We start from the raw sequence: 24,760 nt of genomic DNA on the forward strand, positions 1-24,760 counted from the left end.
GTAAAGAATCTGCGTGCAATGCAGGAGACCAGGGTTCAATCCCTGGATCAGGAAGATCCCCTATAGAAGGAAGTGAAACCCGCTCCAGTACTCTTGCCCGGAAAATCCCGGAGGAGCCTGGTGGGCTACACTCCATGGGATTGCAGAGTGGGACACGACTGAGTGACTTTCACTTCACTGAAAAAAGATCTTTCCTGACAGACCTTTTTTGTGTCTTTCTATGTTCTTTGTTTTGAGCATAGAAATCATGTTCATAAAATGAGATCTTTAGTCCAGTTGTAAATAAAGAAGGAATCTATTTTTTAAGTCAAATATACACATACGTGATTGTTGTCTTTCAAAATGGGCACTCTTAGAGGCTGTTGGGCCGAAAACATTTTAGAATTATCTTCAAAGCCAGTTTCTGGGTCATAAAAGAAAAGCTGTTTCTTAATATTTAAATTTCATTTCTGCTTTTGTTGTATTCTGTTTGTTTTATTGTTTTATTTTGTCCTTCCTCCCCAATAAAACTGGCATATTTTGAAACCACCTTATTCATCAATATCCCTTGAAATGACTTTCAGCTTCTCCAAAAAACCACAAACTATGTAATGAAAATGACGACTTATTACTATTAAGGAGAACACACACACACACACAATATTCTCAGTACCTGTGGGAAAATATGTCTAAGAAATTTAGACAAATTTATTAATCATATTTAGGCTTAGTGTTTGTCATTTGACCATCTGCAAAAGACTAACATTCATTCTGTCGCAAATATCTATGACAGAAAGAGGTGTATGTTCTGAAAACTCTTTCTTAAATAGGCATTATAAAAACTGTTTTTGAGTAATTACCATGTTGTTAGAGTCTATAATTTGAAGTAGAAGTTACTTATCTGAAATAATTGTTGAAAAACATATGACTGTACAAATGTTAATAGGCGCTCAGAAAGGGTATGGTCAGAATAGTTGAGATTAATTTACAAAAGCTTCTTATGGGTGAATTTTAACTCGTCTTTTTTAATGCTCTGTGAGAGGCTTCAGGGTGGTGATATTTACTCACTGTCTACTATATAATTGAAGCAGTAAAAGAGCAGGTTATTTGTGTTCCACACTGTGCACTATGCTAGGCCCTTGGCAGCATTAACCTTAACTCTTCATAATAGCCTTTTGCAGGAATATTATCCCCCCTTTTTTGGATACTTTATAATCAAAGAAACTGAAGATCAAAAAAGTTACATTTTAGGAAGTGGTGAAACCAAACTTTATCTCCATCTGTCCAACTCCAAAACATGTTATCTTTTCAATCTACTAAGTGGATTCTTTGTGGAATAGTTAGAGAAAAAATCTGGCATATTGTATATGTAGGCAAACCTGTTGTCTTTAATTAACAAGATGATACTGCCATTTTACACTACAGGCAGGGGAACTATGGATGTCTAAGACCTTTGGGCATTTCACCTAAAAAACATCTTTCCCAAAGAGCCAAATAGAGAGTTTATTTGTAGCATAAGTATTCAAAATAGATGCAGTTAAATTTGAAATAACTGTGGATACTCTGGGTTCATCTTTATAAACTGCCTAGAAGGATAACAGAAAGACTGTTAGCTAAAACTGTGAAGCATAAATTGGGACTGTATCATTAGGAATATTTTCACTGCAAGTAACAGAAAACCACATAGTTTAAGCCAGTTCACAATGGCTTAACAAAAGCAAACATGAAAATTCTGACATAGGGGCTGCTGATGTTTATTCAACCATATCAGATGCTCATCTCTGCAGTTCTCTTGGTTTTTCTCTCCTACTTGCCATGTGATTGCCTTACACCAGAAATCAACATTCAGATTTAAGACAAGAAGGAAAGTTACTGAATCAGAGACTTTTTTCTGTCTCTTTAGTCAGGAAAGCCAGTGTTTTCTGAATGCCAGATGTTATGCTAAAGTTAAACTTCTTACATGCATCATTTCAATCTTTTATGAATAAGTAATAATCTCCATTTATCAGACTTAAAGACATGCCCAATATCACCCAGCTAAGAAGTTAAAGAGTTATACATAGAAGTGGATGAGAAGAAGAACATGGTTTAAATAATCTTAGGAAGAACTTTACCCCCCAAAAGTGAAAGGGTGTGTTCTAACACAGTTGTGAATGCTTATTGAACATCTATAATGAGACAGGCACTGCTACATGCCTTACCAAAATTATCATCCACTCAACAACCTTATGAAACCTATACCGTTATTCTCATCTCTTTTTATAGAAGAGTAATGGAGCAACAAGGAGATTTTTCAAACTTACCAAAATACAGATATTTCAATCTACAGAGGTAACTTTAAATTATGGCAGTTTAACTCTCAGGGCTGGTGTTCGCAGCTGCCGCCGCGCCACCATCGCTCTCCAATGCCAGCGCTGCCTCTAGCTCGCCGAGCTCCAGCCGAAGGAGAAGGGGATAAGTAAGGAGGTCTCTATACCATGGATCGTACAAAGCAGACTGCCCGCAAATCGACCGGTGGTAAAGCGCCGAGGAAGCAACTCGCTACAAAAGCCGCTCGCAAGAGTGCGCCCTCTACTGGAGGGGTAAAGAAACCTCATCGTTACAGGCCTGGTACTGTGGCACTCCGTGAAATCAGACGTTATCAGAAGTCCACTGAACTTCTGATTCGCAAACTTCCCTTCCAGCGTCTGGTGCGGGAAATTGCTCAGGACTTCAAAACAGATCTGCGCTTCCAGAGTGCAGCTATTGGTGCTTTGCAGGAGGTAAGTGAGGCCTATCTGGTTGGCCTTTTTGAAGACACCAACCTGTGTGCTATCCACGCCAAACGTGTAACAATTATGCCAAAAGACATCCAGCTAGCACGCCGCATACGTGGAGAATGTGCTTAAGAATCCACTATGCTGGGAAACATTTCATTCTTTAAAAAAAAATTATCTTCTTCCTGTTATTGGTAGTAAAAAATTCTCTTCTTCCTGTTATTGGTAGTTCTGAAAGTTAGATATTTTTTTCCATGGGGTCAAAATGTACCTAAGTATATGATTGCAAGTGGAAAATAGGGGACAGAAATCAGGTATTGGCACTTTTTAAATTTTCATTTGTGTGTGAATTTTTAATATAAATGCAGGGACATAAAGCATTAATGAAAGTCAAAATGTTTCAGTGAACAAGTTTCAGTAGTTCAACTTTATAACAATTATATATCTGTTAAATTTTTCTGGACAGTGCCAGCATTTGGATTTTTTTAAAACAAGTAAATTTCTTATTGACTGCAATTAAAATAAAATAAAATAACTCTCAGGGCTGCTTAATCACAATGCTATGTCCTAACAATATAAATGCTACAGAAAGGCAAGGGGCTGAGAATGGAGAAAAAGTCTTTGGATTTGGCAATTAGGGGATCATTAGTTATCTTTTACAGCGCAGCTCTATTACAGCGATAAGGGTAAAAGTAAGTCACAGAGCAGTACTAAGAAAGAGTAACAAAGAGATGTAGATTATTTTGACAATGAAAGGAAAGCAAAAGAAGGGACTGAGCTAAAACAATTTTAATTTTTGCTTAGGATAAGAAGAATATGTCTATAAGTGGAGAGGAAAGGAAAGTAGTAGAAGAGAGATTCAAAATAAAGAAGGAATAATTGACTCTCTCTTGAGCTTCTGGGAAGGGGTCAAAGACTTGGATGTAAGAGTGGGAGAAAGTGATAGTGAAGTCATTCAGTCGTGTCCGACTCTTTGCGACCCCATGGACTGTAGCCCTCCATCCATGGAATTTTCTAAGCAAGAGTACTGGAGTGGGTTGCCATTTCCTTCTCCAGGGGATCTTCCCAACCCAGGGATCGAACCTGGACCTCCCGCATTGCGGGCAGACGCTTTACCATCTGAGCCACCAAGACTGGGAGAAGGACCGCTTAATCGGAAGAGAGTCATTCTTTCTCAGACTAGAAGAAAAGAGAAAGGTGAGTGAAGCCATCCAGAAATCTAGGACTAAGGATTAGAGAAGTTGAGTAAGATCAGTTTTCTAAGTAAAGAACATAGGTAAAAGTAAGAAATTCTTTGAAAAGATAGAGTGGATAATTGGAAGGGAAGTCATCTGGAGTTGAAAGTTGGCAGCAACTCTAGATCTTACCTACAAAGCTGAATCATGTCGGAGTGGAAGCAGGTAGAGGGTAGGGTTAGGAAGGTTCTAGGATCAAAATGAATAGTTTATGGAGAAGATGAGTGTAGTTTGATTATGTTGAGCAAGTTGCCTACTCAGGTAGAGAGATATAACAAAAATGAATGTGATAGTCTCAGGCTTGATGAAGAGTTTGGAACCAGGAATGGAAGTCATTTTGAGTATCCCAAAGTCTATTGTGTATTTGAATCCCTAAACAGAGTTAAGAGAGGCAGAATCGCAAGGGAAGAGAGCCTGAGGTGAGAAGTCAGAAGACAGCTCATCTTTGGTGGAGAATTTTCCAAACATGTGTTGAGCACTTCTTGGATCCCTGGGTCAGGAAGATCTCCTGGAGGAGGAAATAGTTACTAACTCCAGTGTACTTGCCTGGAAAAATTCTATGGACAGAAGGGCCTGGCGGGCTACAGTCCACAGGATCACATAGAGTCCGGACCCACCTAAGTGACTGAGCGTACACATACAAGAGTAGACACTTGTTGGGGACAAGAGCTATCCCTGGTGCTTTTGCTCAGTGGCTTCACAGTCTTATTGAGAAGCAGACACAGAAACAATTACTTTGAGACAAATGCTGTCTTTGAGACTGTGCAACTGGCAGATGTTATTACCCCTGCCTTACTGGGAAGGAGGGAGATCAGTGAAGATACAAAGGACAGTACAGTTCACGGCTCCATGAGAGCAGAACCAGAGGCCCCAGTGAGCAGGCACACAGGCAAATGACACGTATGTCAGCGTGCCTGAGGTGTGGGGGGGTGTGGTCAGGGGCAGGAGAAGAAGCTAGAAAGGCAGGAAGAAATAAAAATGAAGGTTCTTAAATGCTTGTTATTTGTCTTCTACTGATGATCAGATTTGCATTTTAGAAAATATCCTAGAGAAAAAGCATATGGAAACCTCTAGAGATAGAGAAGCCTTGGAAGGTTAAAGCAGAAATCTAGCATCTAAGGGCAGGGGAAGAAGGGAGAAGCAGGAGAAGATAAATGAAAGAGCTGTTTTAGGAGGAATTATTGTGAGAATTTTAGGCTTGGATGGAGGAAGTAAAGAAACAGGAACAAGGATCATTCGCAGGTTTCCTGATTTAGGTGGCTGGGTGGATGGTGACATTAAAGGAACATTGAAAATACTTGGGACAGATAAAGGCTTTTCACCAAATTAAAAAAAAAATTAAAGTAGAAATTCAATTTACAGGAATTTTCTAGTATGTTGGTGGGAGTTAGGACCATGGGTAATAATTGAAATAATTGATATTAATCGCTTGCTTTCAATGTGCCAGGCACTGCAATATCTCATTTAACACTAAATTGGAACCATTATCATCACCTTTACTTTACAGGTGAGAAAACCAAGGCATAGAAACATCTGTGATTTTCTAGGGTCACACTCACATCATGATTCTAACCCTGGCAATTGACACCAGAGCCCATGCTTTTAACCCTGACTCTTTACTTGTGCTCCTGAATCCCTGGATGTGCTTTCCTGGGCATTAATAAATAAAAGGAAAAGGCAAGTGAGCCCATGAGAGGATTAATGACTTAAAATATTGTAAAGAATGTGAAGGCCAAATTCAAAGTGCAAAAGTGGAGGTTGTGGTCCAAAGAGGAATTAGGTCAAGATTCTTCAGTTGAGGCACCTTGTGTGGCGAGTCCTGTACTCTTTCCCAATCTCCAGACTCTTACTTATAAACAACCAGATATAAACAACTGCTGCTTCGCATTCAGTATGTTCTAAACAGAACTTGACTTCCATGATAAACACTCTTCTGGTTTTCCTCCATGTTATTCCTAGAACAAACTTTCTGGTTATTCCTGCTCTCTGACTCCATTACCAAGCCATTAGATATGGAATCCCTAAGGGTCTCAGTGGTAGACTTTTGACTCCTTTCATTCTTTGATTTTCCCCTCCTGGGGAAAGTTATGTCCAAGATTTCAATGACTACTTTTTGCAGATGACTAACATATGTTTGTAAATTCAGGACAAATAACTTTTCTGAGCTCTGAATCAGTATTTCCACTGTTTTCTTGAAAAACTCCATTTGGGTGGAATGAAGCATTTTTAAACCCAGATGTCCAAAAACAGCTCGTGATCTCCACCCCTTTTCCCAGTCCCCAAATGTTCCCTCTTCTAAGTGTACTCCATCCCAGTTGACGGCAATCATCAAACTATAAAAAAGGCCAAAAATCTAGGGGAAGCTTTTGATGCTTTACTTTCCTTCAACTTAACCATATTGGTGTACTGGCAAGACTTCTTGGTTTTTATCTTCTAAATATCTCTTGAATTTATTGTCCAAATATCCTTTGAAATCTTACTTTTCTTAGTCTCTGTCATCACTGTCACCCTAAGTGCAACCTTCCCCTCTTCTAAATTACTGCAGCTGCCTATTTTAAACTTAATTTTTCAGCCGTAGGCATTCTCCATTATCTGCCTGCTATGAAAGATGAAGATTTGCTTTTTATCACGTTTTCTGAACCTCTCCACCTTTTTAATATATATTATTTATTTTACATTTTCAGCTGGAGTAATAATCACTTTTTACACTACTGTTACTACTTAACTGCTATTCACATTTGAGTCATGTACCATACCAGGCTTCCCTGGTGGCTCAGACGTAAAGCCTCTGCCTGCAATGCAAGAGACCCAGGTTTGATCCCTGTGTCAGGAAGATCCCCTGGAGAAGGAAATGGCAACCCACTCCAGTGGGTTGAATCCCATGACGGAGGAGCCTGGTGGGCTACAGTCCATGGGGTCACAAAGAGTCAGACACGACTGAGTGACTTCACCTCAGCCACCATACCATAATATTTATCATTTTTTTATTTGAATAAGTGTCTTCTCTGCTTCTTTAATTATCTTTTGCTTCATTAAAAAGTCCTCAATTCTTCCTCGGGACTATGATTCTCCTTTAAGTATATTTAGTACCTTTTCTATGTGCCACATTCTCCTCCAGTGGTTTGGATCTTTATTAGTAGCCCTTTGAAGTAGGTCTTGTTATCCCCAATTTACAAATTAGGAACAGAGCAAGGCAATATCCAGGCATCTATATTCTTTTTCTTTTTTTTAGGAAAATAATTTATATTTTATTTATTTGTTTTTATTGAGATATAACTGACACGTAGCCTTTAGATTAGTTTCAGGTGTACAACATAAGATTCAATATTTATATATATTACAAAATGATCACCATAATAAGTTTAGTTAACATCTGTCACCACACAAAGGTACAATTTTTCTCTTGTGATGAGAACTTTTCAGATCTAGTCTCTTTAGCAACTTTCAAATATGCAATACAGTATTATTAATTCTACTCACAATGCTATTGGAGAAGGGAATGGCAACCAGTGTTCTTACATGGAGACTCCCATGGACAGAGGAGCTTGGTGGGCTGCAGTCCATGGGGTCACAAAGAGTTGGACACAACTGAGTGACTAACACACACACACAAAATGCTGTATATTATATCCCCATGACTTATTTTATAACTGAAAGTTTGTACCTTTTGAAGCCTTCCACCCTTTTTACTCACCTCCTGCCTCTGGCAACCACCTATTTGTTCTTTGTATCTATGATCTCTGTTTTTTTTTAAGATTCCACACATAAGTGAAATCATACAATTATATGGTGTTCTCTGTCAGACTTATCATTTAGTATAATGCCTTCAAGATCCATTCATGTTATTGCAGATGGCAAGATTTCAGTCTTTTTGATGGCTGAGTGATATTCCATTATGAGTAAATAAATATATATCTATCTCCCAATTTCTTTATCCATTCATCTATTGATGAATGCTTAGGTGATTTTTTGTATCTTAGCTATTGTAAATTCTACAATGAACACAGAGGTGCATACATTTTTTTGAACTAGTATTTTCATTTTCTTCAGGTAAGTACCCAGAAGTAGAATTGCTGGATCATATAACACTTCTATTTTTAATTTTTTAGGAACCTCCATGCTGTTTTCCATAATGGCTCGCCAATTTACATTTCCACCAACAGTGCACAAGGGTTCTCTTTTCTCTATATGCTGGCTAAGGCTTCCTTCTTGTCTTTGTGATAGTAACCATTCTCACAGATACTAGATGTTATCCCATTGTGATTGTGATTTTGATTTCCTGAATAATTAGTGACGCTGAGTTCCATTTCATGTGCCTGTTGGCCACCTGTATGTCTTCTTTGGGAAAATGTCTATTCAGATCTTATACTCATTTTTAAATCAGATTATTTGGGGGGTTTTCCTATTGAATTGTATGAGTGGTTTACATATTTTATATACTCTTATTAGATTTAGTTGCTCAGTCGTGTCCACCTCTGAGACCCCACAGACTGCAGCATGCCAGGCTTCCCTGTCCTTGACCATCTCCTGGAGCTTGCTCAAACTCATGCCCATTGAGTCAGTGATGCCATCCAACCATCTTATCCTCTGTCATCCCCTTCTCCTCCTGCCTTCAATCTTTCCCAGCATCAAGGTCTTTTCTAATGAGTCAGTTCTTTGCTTCAGATGGCCAAAGTATTGGAGCTTCTACTTCAGCATCAGTCCTTCCAATGAATAGTCAGGACTAATTTCTTTTAGGATTGACTGGTTTGATCTCCTTGCTGTCCAAGGGACTCTTAAGACTCAAGACTCCCAGGTGTCAACACCACAGCTCAAAAGCATCAGTTCTTCAGCCCTCAGCCTACTTTATAGTCCAACTCACATCCATACATGACTACTGGAAAAACCATAGCTTTGACTAGACAGACCTTTGTTGGCAAAGTAATGTCTCTGCTTTTTAATATGCTGTCTAGGTTTGTCATAGCTTTTCTTCTGAGGAGCAAGATTATTAGATATATGATTTGCAAATATTTTCTCCCATTTGGGAGATTGCCTTTTCCTTTTATTTTATTGATGGTTCCTTTTGTTGTGCAGAAGACTTTTTAGTTTTATCTAGTCTCACTAGTTTATTTTTGCTTTTAGTGCCTCAGGCATCCCATGTTCTTAACCACTGTGTTATTTCATTCCTCCTCAAGGGAGTAAACCAAGACTAAAGAGAATATGCAATCTATTAGGCTGGAAGAGGAAAAGAGAGATCTCAAATTTAGTGGATTATATATATCTTCTCTTTTTTGGTTCACTTTCTTGTTTGGGCAAAGTACATACTTCAGCATCTTCCTGAGAGGGTGCATAACATGTAAATTTTAGAGAACTTGCATGTCTGAAAACATCTTTACTCTTCCCCTACACTTGGTAGTTTCCCCACTGTGTGCTGATCGAATTCCCCAGAAATAATCTTCTTCCTGAAGGATTTATGTCTGGCTGCCAGGTTTAGTGGGGAAATAGAGTGTTTCATCATTCAATTTCATCATTTACATGATATCCTCTTTTCTATATCGAGCCCCTGATCTCATCTATACTCATTGACCCCTAGTTGTACTCTCTCCAGAGAAGAAACCTTCAATCTTTGGCTATAGTCTGGGAGAGACAGGTTTCTTTAGGAAAGAGCGTTAAGAGTGTGTCTTCAGTGCATTATAAACTATGTTCAATCAGCTATTTTCACCTCCTTCCCCAGCAGAAGATATTGAAGCCTCTTAAGCCTCTGAGAACTTATTTGCTGAATATCAGGTCATATCTTAGCTTTCTCCACTGTCAATTCAGAATCCTCTTGGATTCACAAAAGAAATGATAATCTATCCATCTGCTTCTGGCTTGCAAAGTTTTATTGCTGCTGTCTCCTACCCTATCTTCTTCATTCTTGTCAGAAATCCTGTAAAACTTCCTTTTTTGACGTTTTATTAGGACTTCTGAAAGGAGTGAAAGTAAATACAGTTCAAACTGTCACCTTAAACTGGAAGTCAAAATAACCTGTTAACCTCTCTCTACATGTACATACTCTTGCCACCGTCTAATCCATTCTCCGGAACTCAGCTGGAGTCGTCTTTTGAAATGCAAGTCTAACGTGTTACCTCTCTACTGAAAATAGTTCACTGGTTTTCCAGTGGGAAGCTCAAAGTCTTTACCGTGAACCACAACCCCTAGCAGGGCCTGACTTCTTCCTGCAGCCTCTCATTGTCCTGGGCACCGTGCACACTGGTCTTTTTCAGTTCTCTGTGGCCACTGAGCCTGGGCACTTCTCTGCCTGCATCACCCCTCCTCCTCTCCCCTTCCCAGAGAGTTCCTTTTACCATATTAACTCATCGTTTTCTTCCAGCTCATCTACTGCCTCTCTTCCTGCCTTCCACCACCAGGCCAGGCCTTCTTATGAAATGCTCTTAGAAGAACATGTAGTTCCCTTTCGTAACTCTTACCCCTGTTGTAAATTTACATTTAGCTGAATAATTCTTTCATTAGTTTGTCTCTCTTCTCCTGGACTTACAGGCTTCACGAGAGCAATGCCCATGTCCATTTTTGTTCACCATCGTCTCATGGAATTGGAGAAGGAAATGGCAACCCACTCCAGTATTCTTGCCTAGAGAATCCTGTGGACAGAGAAGCCTGGTGGGCTGCTGTCCATAGGGTCGCACAGGGTCGGACACGACTGAAGAGACTTAGCATGCATGCATGCATGTCTCATGGAATTGCATGTCATACATTATAAACATTTAAAGCACGTTTGTTGAACTGAAAAAGAATAGATCAAAACTCACTTGTTTTCCTCAGTCTCTAGTTTATTGTCACCTTCCAAACTCTAAGGGGAGCTCATTGCTCTCTCCTCTCCTTTCATCCCAGGGAAGGGGCCAGAGGACCTACGTGGGTTAGACCTAGACCATCAGGCCTCTGGTCACAGTCCTTAGGGATAGAATTTTTGGTGTCCACATGGCATGGTGTCAAGCAGAGCACCGTGTCCTGGTGGTGGATCCTAGGGGAAATCTCCAAACACTTCAGCCCATTGCATCTCAGTATTGACTGGAGTTTCCAAAAAAAGATACAATGCAGTCAAGCCCTAGATGGGACAGCATTTTAGTTACACAGAGAAGAGGCAGAATGAGATCGGCTTTAATAGCGGGCATCTGTACCCCATGGCTATCGGGTCTTTCCCAGGTGTCAACACAGGGCAGTTAGCCAGGCACTGCACCCATTCATGCTACAGTGAAAGGAACCCTGTTCCCTCACTTCAGAGGACATCGTAACAGTTAGGATTGGCCAGATACCATGTGACACATGTGGTTTAAGCAGAGACGAGAGTACTCATTGAGATTAAAACAAGGAAAGATTTTCCCACACAGGTAATAAACCAGACATATTCTGTATGGGCTCTTTAGCAGTTGATAAGGAAGAGTTCCAGACCCAAGATTCATTTTATGCAGCTGAGTGGGGGCTCCATGAGACTGCCTTTTCCAGTGAAAGTTCTTCTGGATTCTCTCTCTCTTTTATTTTTTGGTTTTTTCCTTATGTCCTCTTTCTGGAATTTCAGTATAGACTCTTAGATCTTCCTCTTGCTTCTTCCTTTTGTTTCACATTTTTAGGTCTGGATGGAATCTAGGGGAAGGAAGCCTAAGGAGAAGGAGACATCTTATTTCACACATGGTTTTGCCTATTTACTAGAAAAAGGTTCTACAGTGAGATTCAGGGTTGAAGCTTCATCAGTAAAACCCAGAGATTTTATCCAGCACCCTTTCTGCATGACTCCTTTTAGAGTTAAGCTGTAGCATCTATGGACTATTCAGAACTCAGTCACCTCCATATTTCTACAGTGGAGACAAGACTCTCATTTATATCAGGCAAGATCTTATCCAAGTTAGAATGCAGGGCTTCTCCTCAATTCTGATAGACCACACATCATCCATTGATTCTGTTAAGTCTTTCGGATCTGACTTCAGTCACACACAACTGAGCCAGTTCCTTCCCTGAATTAGTAGTGTTTAAACAGTGCTCCAGTTATCCCTGGAGGTTGTGTAGATGTGCTTCTGAGAACCACAGCAGGGGACAAACTGGGAAGGAGCATGCAGGCCACCAGAGCAACATGTAAGTCTTCATGTTATATGCTTTTCTTGGTGCTTTTATTTAGACAGCTACTCTACCCATTTTTATTGCTGTCTTCCTTTGATGGGTGAAGAAACTAGAGAGGTTTAGCAACTTAAATGATACAGTTAGCAAGTGTTGGATTTAGGCTTTGAACTGTGGTATTCTGATTTCTGAGCCTACCTTCTTGATATGTAAGTTATAGAGTTGGCCGTTTGTATCCATGGGTTTCACATCCATTGATTCAACCAACTGCAGACTGAAAATAATTGGGGGGAAATTCCAGAAAGTTCCCAAAAGCAAAACTTTAATTTGCCACATATTGGCAACTATTTAGCTTCCCTGGTGGTTCAGTGGTAAAGAATCTGCCAGCAAGGCAGGAGGTACAGGAGACTCAGGCTTGATGCCTGAGTTGGGAAGATCCCCTGGAGGAGGAAATGGCAACTCCAATATTCTTGCCTGGAGAATCCCAGGGACAGAGGAGCCTAGCAGGCTACATGGAGTCGCAAAGAGTGGGACATGACTGAGCTACTGAATACATATGCATGGCAACTATTTACATAGCATTTATACTGTATTAAGTATTTTGAAGAAATATCAGTAACCTCAGATATGCAGATGATACCACCCTTATGGCAGAAAGTGAAGAAGAACTAAATAGCCTCTTGGTGAAAGTGAAAGAGGAGAGTGAAAAAGTTGGCTTAAAACTCAACATTCAGAAAACTAAGGTCATGGCATTTGGTCCCATCACTTCATGGCAAATAGATGGGCAAACAATGGAAACAGTGAGAAACTTTATTTTTGGGGGCTCCAAAATCACTGCAGATGGTGACTGCAGCCATGAAATTAAAAGACGCTTGCTCCTTGGAAGAAAACCTATTACAAACCTAGACAGCATATTAAAAAGCAGAGACATTACTTTGCCAACAAAGGTCTGTCTACTCAAAGCTATGGTTTTTCCAGTAGTCACATGGATGTGAGAGTTGGACTATAAAAAAAGCTGAGTGTCAAAGAATGGATGCTTTTGAACTGTGGAGCTGGAGAACACTCTTAAGAGTCCCTTGGGCTGCAAAGAGATCCAACCACTCAATCCTAAAGGAAATCCATCCTGAATATTCATTGGAAGGACTGATGCTGAAGCTGAAACTCCAATACTTTGGCCACCTAACTCGAAGAGCTGACTCATTGGAAAAGACCCTGATGCTGGGAAAGATTGAAGGCAGGAGGAGAAGGGGACAACAGAGGATGAGATGGTTGGATGGCATCACTGACTCAATGGACATGAGTTTGAGTGAACTCCGGGAGTTGGTGATGGACAGGGAGGCTTGGCATGCTGCAGTCCATGGGGTCGCAAAGAGACACAACTGAATGTCTGAACTGAACAGATGATTTAAAGTATACAGAAAGATGTGCATAGGTTATACACAAATACTATGCCACTTCATATAAGGGACTTGACTATCACTGTGTTAGGGCCTGGAACTAATCCCCTGAGGATACTGAGGGACAACTGTACTAGAGTTTACTGTGTGTTAGAGACTGTTCTCAGAGAAGGCAACTGCACCCCACTCCAGTACTCTTGCCTGGAAAATCCCATGGATGGGGGAGCCTGGTGGGCTGCAGTCCATGGGGTCCCGAAGAGTTGGACACGACTGAATGACTTCACTTTGACTTTTCACTTTCATGCATTGGAGAAGGAAATGGCAACCCACTCCAGTGTTCTTGCCTGGAGAATCCCAGGGACGGGGAGCCTAGTGGGCCGCTGTCTATGGAGTCGCACAGAGTCGGACACGACTGATGCGACTTAGCAGCAGCAGCAGCAGGACTGTTCTAAGTGCTGTACAGGGATTATTTCATTCATTATTTCATAATGGCCCTGCATGGTCAGTACTATTAGCTTCCTCTACAAATGGAGAAGCTGAAGAATAAGGAATTTGTCCACAGTTTTGAAGCGGCAGAGCTGGGATTTTAACTTGGATCTGCGTCATCCAAGAGCCATGGCCTTGATAGTCCTATGCTCTCCATGTCCTCCTGTATGTGGTGACAGGCTGCCCGTGTGGGCTTCCCTCTCCTGCTACAGTAAGAGCTTCCTGAGAAAAGAGGACTATGATTTATTCAGCTTTGTCTTTCAGGAACCATGGCAAGATTCCTGACACACAGTGCATGCTCAATGAATGTCGCTTGAATTGCATGGAAGTCAGGATTTGCAAGAGGGTCCTTGGAGTTTAGAAGATGGAGGAACTCTGAGACCAAGTGATGCCAGGCTGTTCTTGTGGATGTTGAGAGCTAGGAGGGATGATTGAAAACTGTCTGATACTAAAACCATGCAGGAGGGTAGGGAGGGCAGTCGTGGTGGCAACATGCTGAGCAAAGCTGACTAGCTGGCCAGGCAGCGCCCCCAGAATGGCCATACTTCAGTGTGCTTCCCATGTTTCAGGGGATAATTTCTTCCATTTTGTTGTTTCAGAATCATCCTCTCTGTTCTCAAAAATGATTAGGTTTTCATGTTGATACACTAAAGGCTCTAGAAACAGTTCAATAACCAGAGTCCCATATCAGTCAGTTCAGTCGCTCAGTCCTGTCCGTCTCTTTGCGACCCCATGAATCACAGCACGCCAGGCCTCCCTGTCCATCACCAACTCCTGGAGTTCACTCAGACTCACATCCATCGAGTCGGTGACGCCATCCAGCAATCTCATCCTTTGTCATCCCCTTCTCCTCCTGCCCTCAATCCCTCCCAGCATCACAGTCTTTTCCAATGAGTCAGCTCTTTGCATGAGGTAGCCAAAGTATTGGAGTTTCAGCCCCAGCATCAGTCCTTCCAATGAACACTCAGGACTGATCTCCTTTAGGATGGACTGGTTGGATCTCCTTTTGGCAAAGTTATATCTCTGCTTTTTAATATGCTGTCTAGGTTGGTCATAGCTTTTCTTCCAAGGAGAAAGCGTCTTTTAATTTCATGGCTACAATCACCATCTGCAGTGATTTTGGAGCCCACAAAAATAAAGTCTGACACTGTTTCCACTGTTTCCCCATCTATTTCCCATGAAGTGATGGGACCAGATGCCTTGATCTTAGTTTTCTGAATGTTGAGCTTTAAGCCAACTTTTTCACTCTCCTCTTTCACTTGCATCAAGAGGCTCTTTAGCTCTTCTTCACTTTCTGCGATAAGGGTGGTGTCATCTGCATATCTGAGGTTATTGATATTTCTCCCAGCAATCTTGATTCCAGCTTGTGCTTCTTTCAGCCCAGTGTTTTTCATGATGTACTCTGCATAGAAGTTAAATAAACAGGGTGACAATATACAGCCTTGACGTACTCCTTTTGCTATTTGGAACCAATCTGTTGTTCCATGTCCAGTTCTAATTGTTGCTTCTTGACCTGCATATAGGTTTCTCAGGAGGCAGGTCAGGTGGTCTGGTATTCCCATCTCTTTCAGAATTTTCCACAGTTTATTGTGATCCACACAGTCAAAGGCTTTGGCATAGTCAATAAAGCAGAGATAGATGTTTTTCTGGAACTCTCTTGCTTTTTCCATGATCCAGTGGATGTTGGCAATTTGATCTCTAGTTCCTCTGCCTTTTCTAAAACCAGCTTGAACATCTGGAATTTCACAGTCCACATATTGTTGAAGCCTGGCTTGGAGAATTTTGAGCATTACTTTACTAGCATGTGAGATGAGTGCCATTGTGCAGTAGTTTGATCATTCTTTGGCATTGCCTTTCTTTGAGATTGGAATGAAAACTGACCTTTTCCAGTCCTGTGACCACTGCTGAGTTTTCCACATTTGCTGGCATATTGAGTGCAGCACTTTCACAGCATCATCTTTGAGGATTTGAAATAGTTCAACTGGAATTCCATCACCTCCACTAGCTTTGTTCGTAGTGGTTCTTTCTAAGGCCCACTTGACTTCACATTCCAGGATATCTGCCTCTAGGTGAGTGATCACACCATCATGATTATCTGGGTCGTGAAGATCTTTTTTGTACAGTTCTTCTGTGTATTCTTGCCACCTCTTCTTAATATCTTCTGCTTTTGTTAGGTCCATACCATTTCTGTCCTTTATCAAGCCCATCTTTGCATGAAATGTTCCCTTGGTGTCTGTAATTTTCTTGAAAAGACCTCTAGTCTTTCCCATTCTGTTGTTTGCCTCTATTTCTTTGCATTGATTGCTGAAGAAGGCTTTCTTATCTCTCCTTGCTGTTATGCTTATATCTTTCCTTTTCTCCTTTGCTTTTCGCTTCTCTTCTTTTCACAGCTATTTGTAAGGCCTCCCCAGACAGCCATTTTGCTTTTTATGCATTTCTTTTCCATGGGGATGGTCTTGATCCCTGTCTCCTGTACAATGTCACGAACTTCCATGCATAGTTCATCAGGCACTGTTTCGATCAGATCTAGTCCCTTAAATCTATTTCTCACTTCCACTGTATAATCATAAGGGATTTGATTTAGGTCATACCTGAATTGACTACGCCAAAGCCTTTGACTGTGTGGATCACAATAAACTGTGGAAAATTCTAAAAGAGATGGGAATACCAGACCACCTGACCTGCCTCCTGAGAAATCTGTATGCAGGCCAGGAAGCAACAGTTAGAACTGGACATGGAACAACAGACTGGTTCCAAATAGGACAAGGAGTACGTCAAGGCTGTATATTGTCACCCTGCTTATTTAACTTCTATGCAGAGTACATCATGAAAAACACTGGGCTGAAAGAAGCACAAGCTGGAATCAAGATTGCTGGGAGAAATATCAATAACCTCAGATATGCAGATGACACCACCCTTATCGCAGAAAGTGAAGAAGAGCTAAAGAGCCACTTGATGCAAGTGAAAGAGGAGAGTGAAAAAGTTGGCTTAAAGCTCAACATTCAGAAAACTAAGATCAAGGCATCTGGTCCCATCACTTCATGGGAAATAGATGGGGAAACAGTGGAAACAGTGTCAGACTTTATTTTTGTGGGCTCCAAAATCACTGCAGATGGTGATTGTAGCTATGAAATTAAAAGACGCTTACTCCTTGGAAGAAAAGTTATAAGCAACCTAGATAGTATATTCAAAAGCAGAGACATTACTTTGCTGACTAAGGTCCGTCTAGTCAAGGCTATGGTGTTTGCAGTAGTCATGTATGGATATGAGAGGTGGACTGTGAAGAAGTCTGAGCGCCGAAGAATTTATGCTTTTGAACTGTGGTGTTGGAGAAGACTCTTGAAAGTCCCTTGGACTGCAAGGAGATCCAATCAGTCCATTCTGAAGGAGATCAACCCTGGGATTTCTTTGGAAGGAATGATGCTAAAGCTGAAACTCCAGTACTTTGGCCACCTCATATGAAGAGTTGACTCATTGGAAAAGACCCTAATGCTGGGAGGCATTGGGGGCAGGAGAAGGGGACGACAGAGGATGAGATGGCTGAATGGCAATACTGACTTGATGGATGTCAGTCTGAGTGAACTCCGGGAGTTGGTGATGGACAGGGAGGCCTGGCGTGCTGCGATTCATGGGGTCGCAAACAGTCGGACACAACTGAGCGACTGAACTGAACTGAACTGAACTGAATGGTCTAGTGGTTTTCCCTACTTTCTTCAATTTAAGTCTGAATTTGGCAATGAGGAGTTCATGATCTGAGCCACAGTCAGCTCCTGGTCTTGTTTTTGCTGACTGTATAGAGCTTCTCCTTCTTTGGCTGCAAAAAATATAATCAATCTGACTTTAGTGTTGACCATCTGGTGATGTCCATGTGTAGAGTCTTCTCTTGTGTTGTTGGAAGAGATTGTTTGCTATGACCAGTGCGTTCTCTTGGCAAAACTCTATTAGCCTTTGCCCTGCTTCATTCTGTACTCCAAGGCCAAATTTGCCTGTTACTCCGGGTGTTTCTTGACTTCCTACTTTTGCCTTCTAGTCCCCTATAATGAAAAGGACATCTTTTTCGTGTGTTAGTTCTAAAAGATCTTATTAAACTCAACTACCTTCACTGGAATTTTCTTCTTTTGATGGTAATGGTGCAGTCATCAGAGAAAGGCAGAAAGCAGACTAGAAAAGACAGGCAATGACTATACTGTTCTATTTGGAGAAAATCTGTGTGGACAGAAGGGGGATGGTATTCTCCAAAAAGCAAAGGCAGCTGTCAATACCTGCCTAAGCATCTCCAAGGGAAGGAGTCTGATCTAAGCACACTTGTTCGGATGAGCCTTATAGTAAGTGTTCATTAAAGGACAGTTGTTACTTTTGTTAAGATGGCTTTCTTAGGTACCCTTAACTGAAAAACACTTTTTGACATTTGGTAACTCATTTTCTATTTTTTGCTTCGTAAACAACGCTCTCATCCTTTGACTTTATATAAGAAGTGTTCTGGGCTTCCCTGGTGGCTCAGATGGTAAAGACTCTCCCTGCAATGCAGGCAACTGGGTTCCATCTCTGGGTTGGGAAGATCCCCTGGAGAAAGGAATCTGCTCCAGTATTCTTGTCTGGAGAATTCTACTGCATGAGGAGCCTGGTGGGCTATAGGCTATACTCCATGGAGTTGCAAAGAGTCAAATACGACTGAGCAACTAACACAGTGTTTATGGGGCTTTCCCAGTGGTGCCAGTGGTAAAGAATCTGCCTACCAATACAGGAGACATAAGAGGGGCAGGTTCAATCCCAGGGTCAGGAAGATCCCCAGGAGGAGGGCATGGCAACCCATTCCAGTATCCTTGCCTGGAGAATCCCATTGTCAGAGGAGCCTAGGGGGGTGGGGGTGGGGAGGCTACAGTCCGTGGGGTCTCAAAGAGTTGGACACAAGTGATGTAACTCAGCATGCATGCAGAGAGTGTTTACAGCCTGTAAATGCTGGTCAGCCTGGGATGAGCTCAGGTTCACTTTACCAGTGTTTCTTCTTGTGAATCAATATTGACAATATGGACTTTTGCAGCACTGTTTCTGTGTGCTTTTTAAAGAGAGTCTGCCTCAGAAGAGAGAATCCTCTCCCAGTGTGAATCAGGGCAGTGTTCTCTGGAAACAAACCACCAGGGTTCAATTCCTGGTTTATACTATCTCTGTTACCTTGGGCAAACTATTGAATCCTTTATGCCTCAGTTTCTCTTGTTTGTAAGATAGGAAAAATAATAGTACCTACCTACAAAAGTAGTCATAAGAATAAAATGAGATAATGCACAAGGGCTGGCACATAATAAAGCCTCAATAAATGCTGGCTTTAAGTTCAGATTCTTGAGCTTGCTGTGCTAGGACCAAACCCTGGAGTTTTGGAAATAATCAAGGTAAAGGCTGCCTAGTCCTTGAGCCTCACTCTCTGAGGTGACGTTTCCTGCTTATCTATGGGATCGCCTTGACATTTAAAATGAGTCACTCATATAGCCTCAGATATTTACATATATTTATTCATTCCACATTTCTGGCAACCTTAAGAGAAAGGAACTCATATTCTCATTTTACAGATGAGGAGACTGAGGTGTAGAGAGGCTAAGTAATTTGCCCAAGTAAATGGTGGCTTTCACTCAGAGAATCACCTTTTATTCACATGTTAAACTACCTCTTCTTTCTCAAAGAGAATGGCTATTTTTCAGTGAGAGAAATTTTGAAAACTCATATTTTCCTCTATGTAACAGTGTTTTAAAGTAACACTTTCTCAGTAAGCTTTGAATACACTTGTAAATGTGTCATGTAACTATTAAACGTGGTGGGCTGCTTTGTTACTTCCAAATATTAGCACAAGGTTGTTGCCCAGTTCTTACAAAGCAGGCACCACAGAGCATGCCTGTAACTGTGCTTCTCACTTCCCAGTTTTCAAAATTGGCCTATATGTTCTCATGTTTCAAAAAAAAAAAAAAACCTCAAAGGTAGAAAGAATAACTGTATAAAGGCACTTCTTCAAAAATGTCTATAAAGTTGAATATGCATATGCTTATTAAGCCCCTTGTGTGCTGGCCTTGTACCTGGAACATCTAAGGCAGTAACATTAATATTCCTCTGGCCTTTTAAGAGTATTTACAAAGAGGCTTTCCAAAGATGTTTAGAACTAATAAGTGGAGCAGTGAAAAGATAAAGTGTTGCCAAAATCTCAGCTTTCTGTGCACCAATGCCACAGAAAAATGGAGGCAGAGTTACGGAGAAGGAAAGAGTGGTTGTTACTTTGGCAGGCAAAGGGGGAACACGGTAGGCTAGTGCCTCAAGAACTGTGTCTCCTCTTTCTGGTCAGTAGGGAGAGGTTATATAGACAGGCAGGAGTATGTGATAAGGAACAAGGCAGGAACAGCCTTGTATTTTCTTCTGCTGCTGACGAGATGAGGGTGTGTGCAGGGTCTTAGGTGGTCCCGTCTTTTAATCTTGATGAGCCTCTTTGGTCTTTCAATCTCCAGGTAGTTTAGTTGCTGTTCCTACTTTGACTAGGAACTGTTCTGCTGTTTGGAATTAAGAGAATGTCATGGAAGCTGGAGAGCCTATAAGAAGTGAAAGTGAAAGTCACTCAGTTGTGTCTGACACTTTTTGACCCCTATGGGCTATACAGCAGTCCATGGAATTCTCTAGGCCAGATACTGGAGTGCGTAACCTTTACCTCCTCTAGGGGATCTTCCCAACACAGGGATTGAACCCAGGTCTCCCGTACTGCAGGCAGATTCTTTACCAGCTGAGCCACCAGGGAAGCCCCTGCCTAAAAGAAATGAGGGACAAAAAGGCCTCCGTGCCTTTTTGAGATAAGACCTCCTTGCAGTCCCACAGGGCCCTGCTCAGCATCAATCCCGCCTTTTGTCTGATACTCCTCAGACTTGAGGAGCATAGAATCTTTTCCCTTTTTCTTCAAGTTGCTGCTCACACATTGGTCTTTTTCATATTTTGTGCAGTTCCCAGTCTCTTGCTTTGAAGAGATGTTAGGGAGCATCCAGGAAAGGGGGGAGACCCATGGAACACAAACTCATGCATAGTGGTTAACAATTGTCCAATCTGTTGGAATATGCTGCTTAATTGTACCTCCCATGTTAGAAAGGTGTCTCTTCTTTATCCTGAATGTTTTTTATTATTTCTGTTAGCTTTAATTACATGCTTAAATTAGAATCTTCATCTCTTAAAACCTTAAATTCTTGTGAAAACTAAGAAGTAAGCAATTATGGAAAGTCTCTGGATACCTGATTTAGGAGCCTGAGGCACAAGACAGCTCTTGAAGATCATGGCATCCAGTCCCATCACTTCACAGCAAATAGATGGGGAAGCAATGGGAACAGAGACTTTATTTTCTTGGGCTCCAAAATCACTGCAGATGGTGACTGCAGCCATGAAATTAAAAGACGCTTGCTCCTTGGAAGAAAACCTATTACAAACCTAGACAGCATATTTAAAAGCAGAGATAATACTTTGCTGACAAAGGTCCATCTAGTCAAAGCTGTGATTTTTCCAATAGTCATGTATGAATGTGAGAGTTGGACCGTAAAGAAAGCTGAGCGCCGAAGAATTAGTGCTTTTGAACTGTGGTGTTGGAGAAGACTCTTGAGAGTCCCTTGGACTGCAAGGAGATCCAACCAGTCCATCCTAAAGGAGATCAGTCTTGAATATTCATTGGAAGGACTGATGCTGAAGCTGAAACTTCAATACTTTGGCCACCTGATGCAAAGAACTGACTCATTGGAAAAGACCCTGATGCTGGGAAAGATTGAAGGTGGGAGGAGAAGGGGACAACAGAGGATGAGATGGTTGGATGGAAACACCAACTCGATGGACATGAGTTTGAGCAAGCTCTGGGAGTTGGTGATGGACAGGGAGGCCTGGCGTGCCGCCGTCCATGGGGTTGCAAAGAGTTGCACACGACGGAGCGACTGAACTGAAAAAAGAGGAAGTAGTGACAGATTTTATTTTCTTGGGCTCCCAAATCACTGTAGATGGCAACTGCAGCCATGGAATTAAAAGACTCTTGCTCCTTGGAAGGAAAGCTATGATGAACCTTGCCAGCATAATAAAAAGTACATCACTTTGCTGACAAATGTCTAAGCTATGGTTTTTTCCAATAGTCAAGTATGGATGTGAGAGTTGGACCATAAAGAAGGCTGAGCACTGAAGAACAGATGCTTTCAAACTGTGGTGTTGGAGAAGGCTCTTGAGAGTCGCTTGGACTGCAAGGAAATCGAACCAGCCAATCGTAAAAGAAATCAGTCTTGAATATTTATTGGAAGGACTGATGCTGAAGCTGAAACTCCCATACTTTGGCCATCTGATGCGAAGAGCTGGCTCTATAATAATTCTAAGGAGCCTTCTAAAGTATCCCAAAGTTAGCAGGAACTCAAAAGAACTTTAATTAAAATTTGATATTTGGGAAGTTTGTCAAAAAGTTTTAAAACACTTGATCAAAATCAGTCATTGTGTAACAATACCCATTCCTTAACCAAAGTAACCAGGGATCTCAAAAGCAAATATTAATACAAATTCCTTAAAGGCCAAGAAACTCATCTCATACAACCATAGTCAACAGCTCAAGAATACTAGAGGAAGAAACCAAAACCAGTGTTGTTCTTGCCCATTTCTAATAAAATCCATTTACCTAACTAAACAGTCCAATCTTACAAATTCTGATAATGCATAATTCAATCTTTTATTCCTTGCACCTTCTACTGAAAACACATGTATTATTTTCCTTAAAATTTTTTTTCTTACATTGAGTTGCTTTTATTGTTAACAAATAGTAACAGATGGAATAAGGTCTTATTTGACCTCTAGCAAATCTAGATTCAACAGAAACACTATATTTAACACTGAATACTTTAATGACATGTCTATATTAATCAAACCAACAAGCCTAAGCCACCTTCAATAGCAGATATCAGTTCAGTACAGAATATTTCCCAGATCATGGGTTCTAAAATTTATCTTGGCCAGTTCTCTATAGATTTAGATTTAATTTATAAGCACTTACTTTCAAGTCAGTTAAATAGTTCATTTACAAGTTAACTTTTACATAAAGACCCATCCAGAAATCTCAGTTTTTTTCCACTTGAGTACAAATCATGAAAGATCCTACACGAAGCAATGAAGATCCCACATGCTACAAGACCTGACCTAGCCAAATACATAAACTAAAACAAAAAGATTAGGAGATGGACCCCCTAGGACCCTCAGTTCACTTCAGTTCAGTCGCTCAGTTGTGTCTGACTCTTTGAGACTCCATGGACTGCAGCACGCCAGGCCTCCCTGTCCATCACCAACTCCGGGAGCTTACTTAAACACATGAATTGGAAGGTTGGAAGATTTCTGTGAGGTCAGGCCCTCAGGGTTCCCCTGCTGTAGGGCTGTGCCAGGGTCACACCCTGTCTGGGCTACAGAACTCCAAGTTTGCTGCAGAGAACAGGGGAGAGGTCCCCTAGGAACCTGCATACACCCTAATCTTGTCAGCAGCCCCACCCTTTTGAAACTGGAAAGAATATAAGAGTGTTACTGCCTTGATCCTTATCCCATACTGCTGCCTGAGTATTTAAACTTTTCTTACCATGGAGAAGTTCCTGACTCCTGGCACTAGCTAACCTATTGTGTTCCTCCTTTGCCTGGCAAAGTAACAAAGCCACTCTTTCTCCTCCATAATTCTGTCTCTGTATTTCTGCTTGGCATTGGTGCACAGAGAGCTAAGATTCTGACTACAAATTTGCAGACTTGTCCGGGATCTGATCGTGCGCAGGTGGCCCCGCAGGCCACTCAGCTTGATTGGACACTTTTGGATCTCTCTCCACCCCAGCCTCTTTCCTCTAGGAGAGTTGGAAGGTTGGAAGATTTCTCTGAGGTTAGGCTCTCAGGGTTCCCCTGCTGTAGGGCTGTGCTGGGATCACACCCCGTCTTCCTTCTGGGCTACAGAACTCCAAGTTTGCTGCAGAGAACAGGGGCGAGGTCGCCCTAGCAGCTGCACAGGCCTTTTTTGCCTTTCTCCGCAGACTTCTACTCTGAGAAGACATTAACTTTTGGAGGATTAGAAAGAGTGCCTTTGGTACATTGCAACACACCTGCCAGCAATTTGGTAAGTCTCATGGAGTGTACACCAGGACCTCTTTGACCTTGCCTCTTCTGGGGAACTTTGGTTCCAATTCGGGGAACTCTGGTGCCAATCTGGAGAACTTTGATTTCAACTGGGGGAGTTCTCCCTGTGAAGGGCAACTCCTTTTGTAAGGCACACCTTGGACAAGGTCACAGGTCTAGTGGGGATGGGAAATCATGTTTGGGGCATTCACTCAATTTGGCTTTGACTTCTGAGCATCTCTTTGCCATCCTCTTGGGGCATTTTTACCATTTAGCTTTTTATTTCTGGGTATCTCTTTGCCATTTATTTTGAGTATGACTTCCAGCTGGTGAGGTTTCGCTTTTGTTTGGTTGCTTCGGTTTGAGCCTGCCAATTGGTTTGAGTGCGCAGATATCTGGTACAAACTGCTTGAGCTAAAATAGGAAGCGCTTCCTCTAAGATTCTACCCACCCCCTTATCTGGCAACACCTTTGGAAAAGTTTTAAATGACTGGTCAACCTATGGGCTTCCCTGGTAGCTCAGACAGTAAAGAAATCTGTCAGCAATGTTGGAGACCTGAGTCCGATCCCTGGGTTGGGAAGATTCCTTGAAGAAGTGAGGTCTCTGGGTTGGGAAGATCCCCTGGAGAAGGGAATGGCTACCCACTCCAATATTCTGGCCTAGAGAATTCCATGGACGGAGGAGCCTGGCAGGTTAGAGTCCATG

The 24,760-nt window shown here is 41.6% G+C and overlaps 1 protein-coding gene and 1 long non-coding RNA gene across 2 annotated transcripts; both read left to right on the forward strand.

The window, feature by feature from the left end:
- The first annotated feature begins 2,395 nt into the window (after positions 1-2,395).
- Positions 2,396-2,909, forward strand: LOC120878495 (histone H3.3A-like). The gene has a single exon (XM_040261084.1). The coding sequence runs from the start codon at positions 2,457-2,459 to the stop codon at positions 2,865-2,867; it is 411 nt and encodes a 136-aa protein (XP_040117018.1). The 5' UTR covers positions 2,396-2,456; the 3' UTR covers positions 2,868-2,909.
- Positions 2,910-2,940: 31 nt separating this feature from the next.
- Positions 2,941-9,608, forward strand: LOC120878496. The gene is made up of 3 exons (XR_005724559.1): positions 2,941-3,146; positions 7,332-7,335; positions 9,596-9,608. It is a non-coding gene; the product is annotated as an uncharacterized LOC120878496 (long non-coding RNA).
- Positions 9,609-24,760: the final 15,152 nt, after the last annotated feature.

This window comes from Oryx dammah, unplaced genomic scaffold, assembly GCF_014754425.2.
Source record: "Oryx dammah isolate SB20612 unplaced genomic scaffold, SCBI_Odam_1.1 HiC_scaffold_19, whole genome shotgun sequence".
NCBI classification, from domain to species: domain Eukaryota; kingdom Metazoa; phylum Chordata; class Mammalia; order Artiodactyla; family Bovidae; genus Oryx; species Oryx dammah.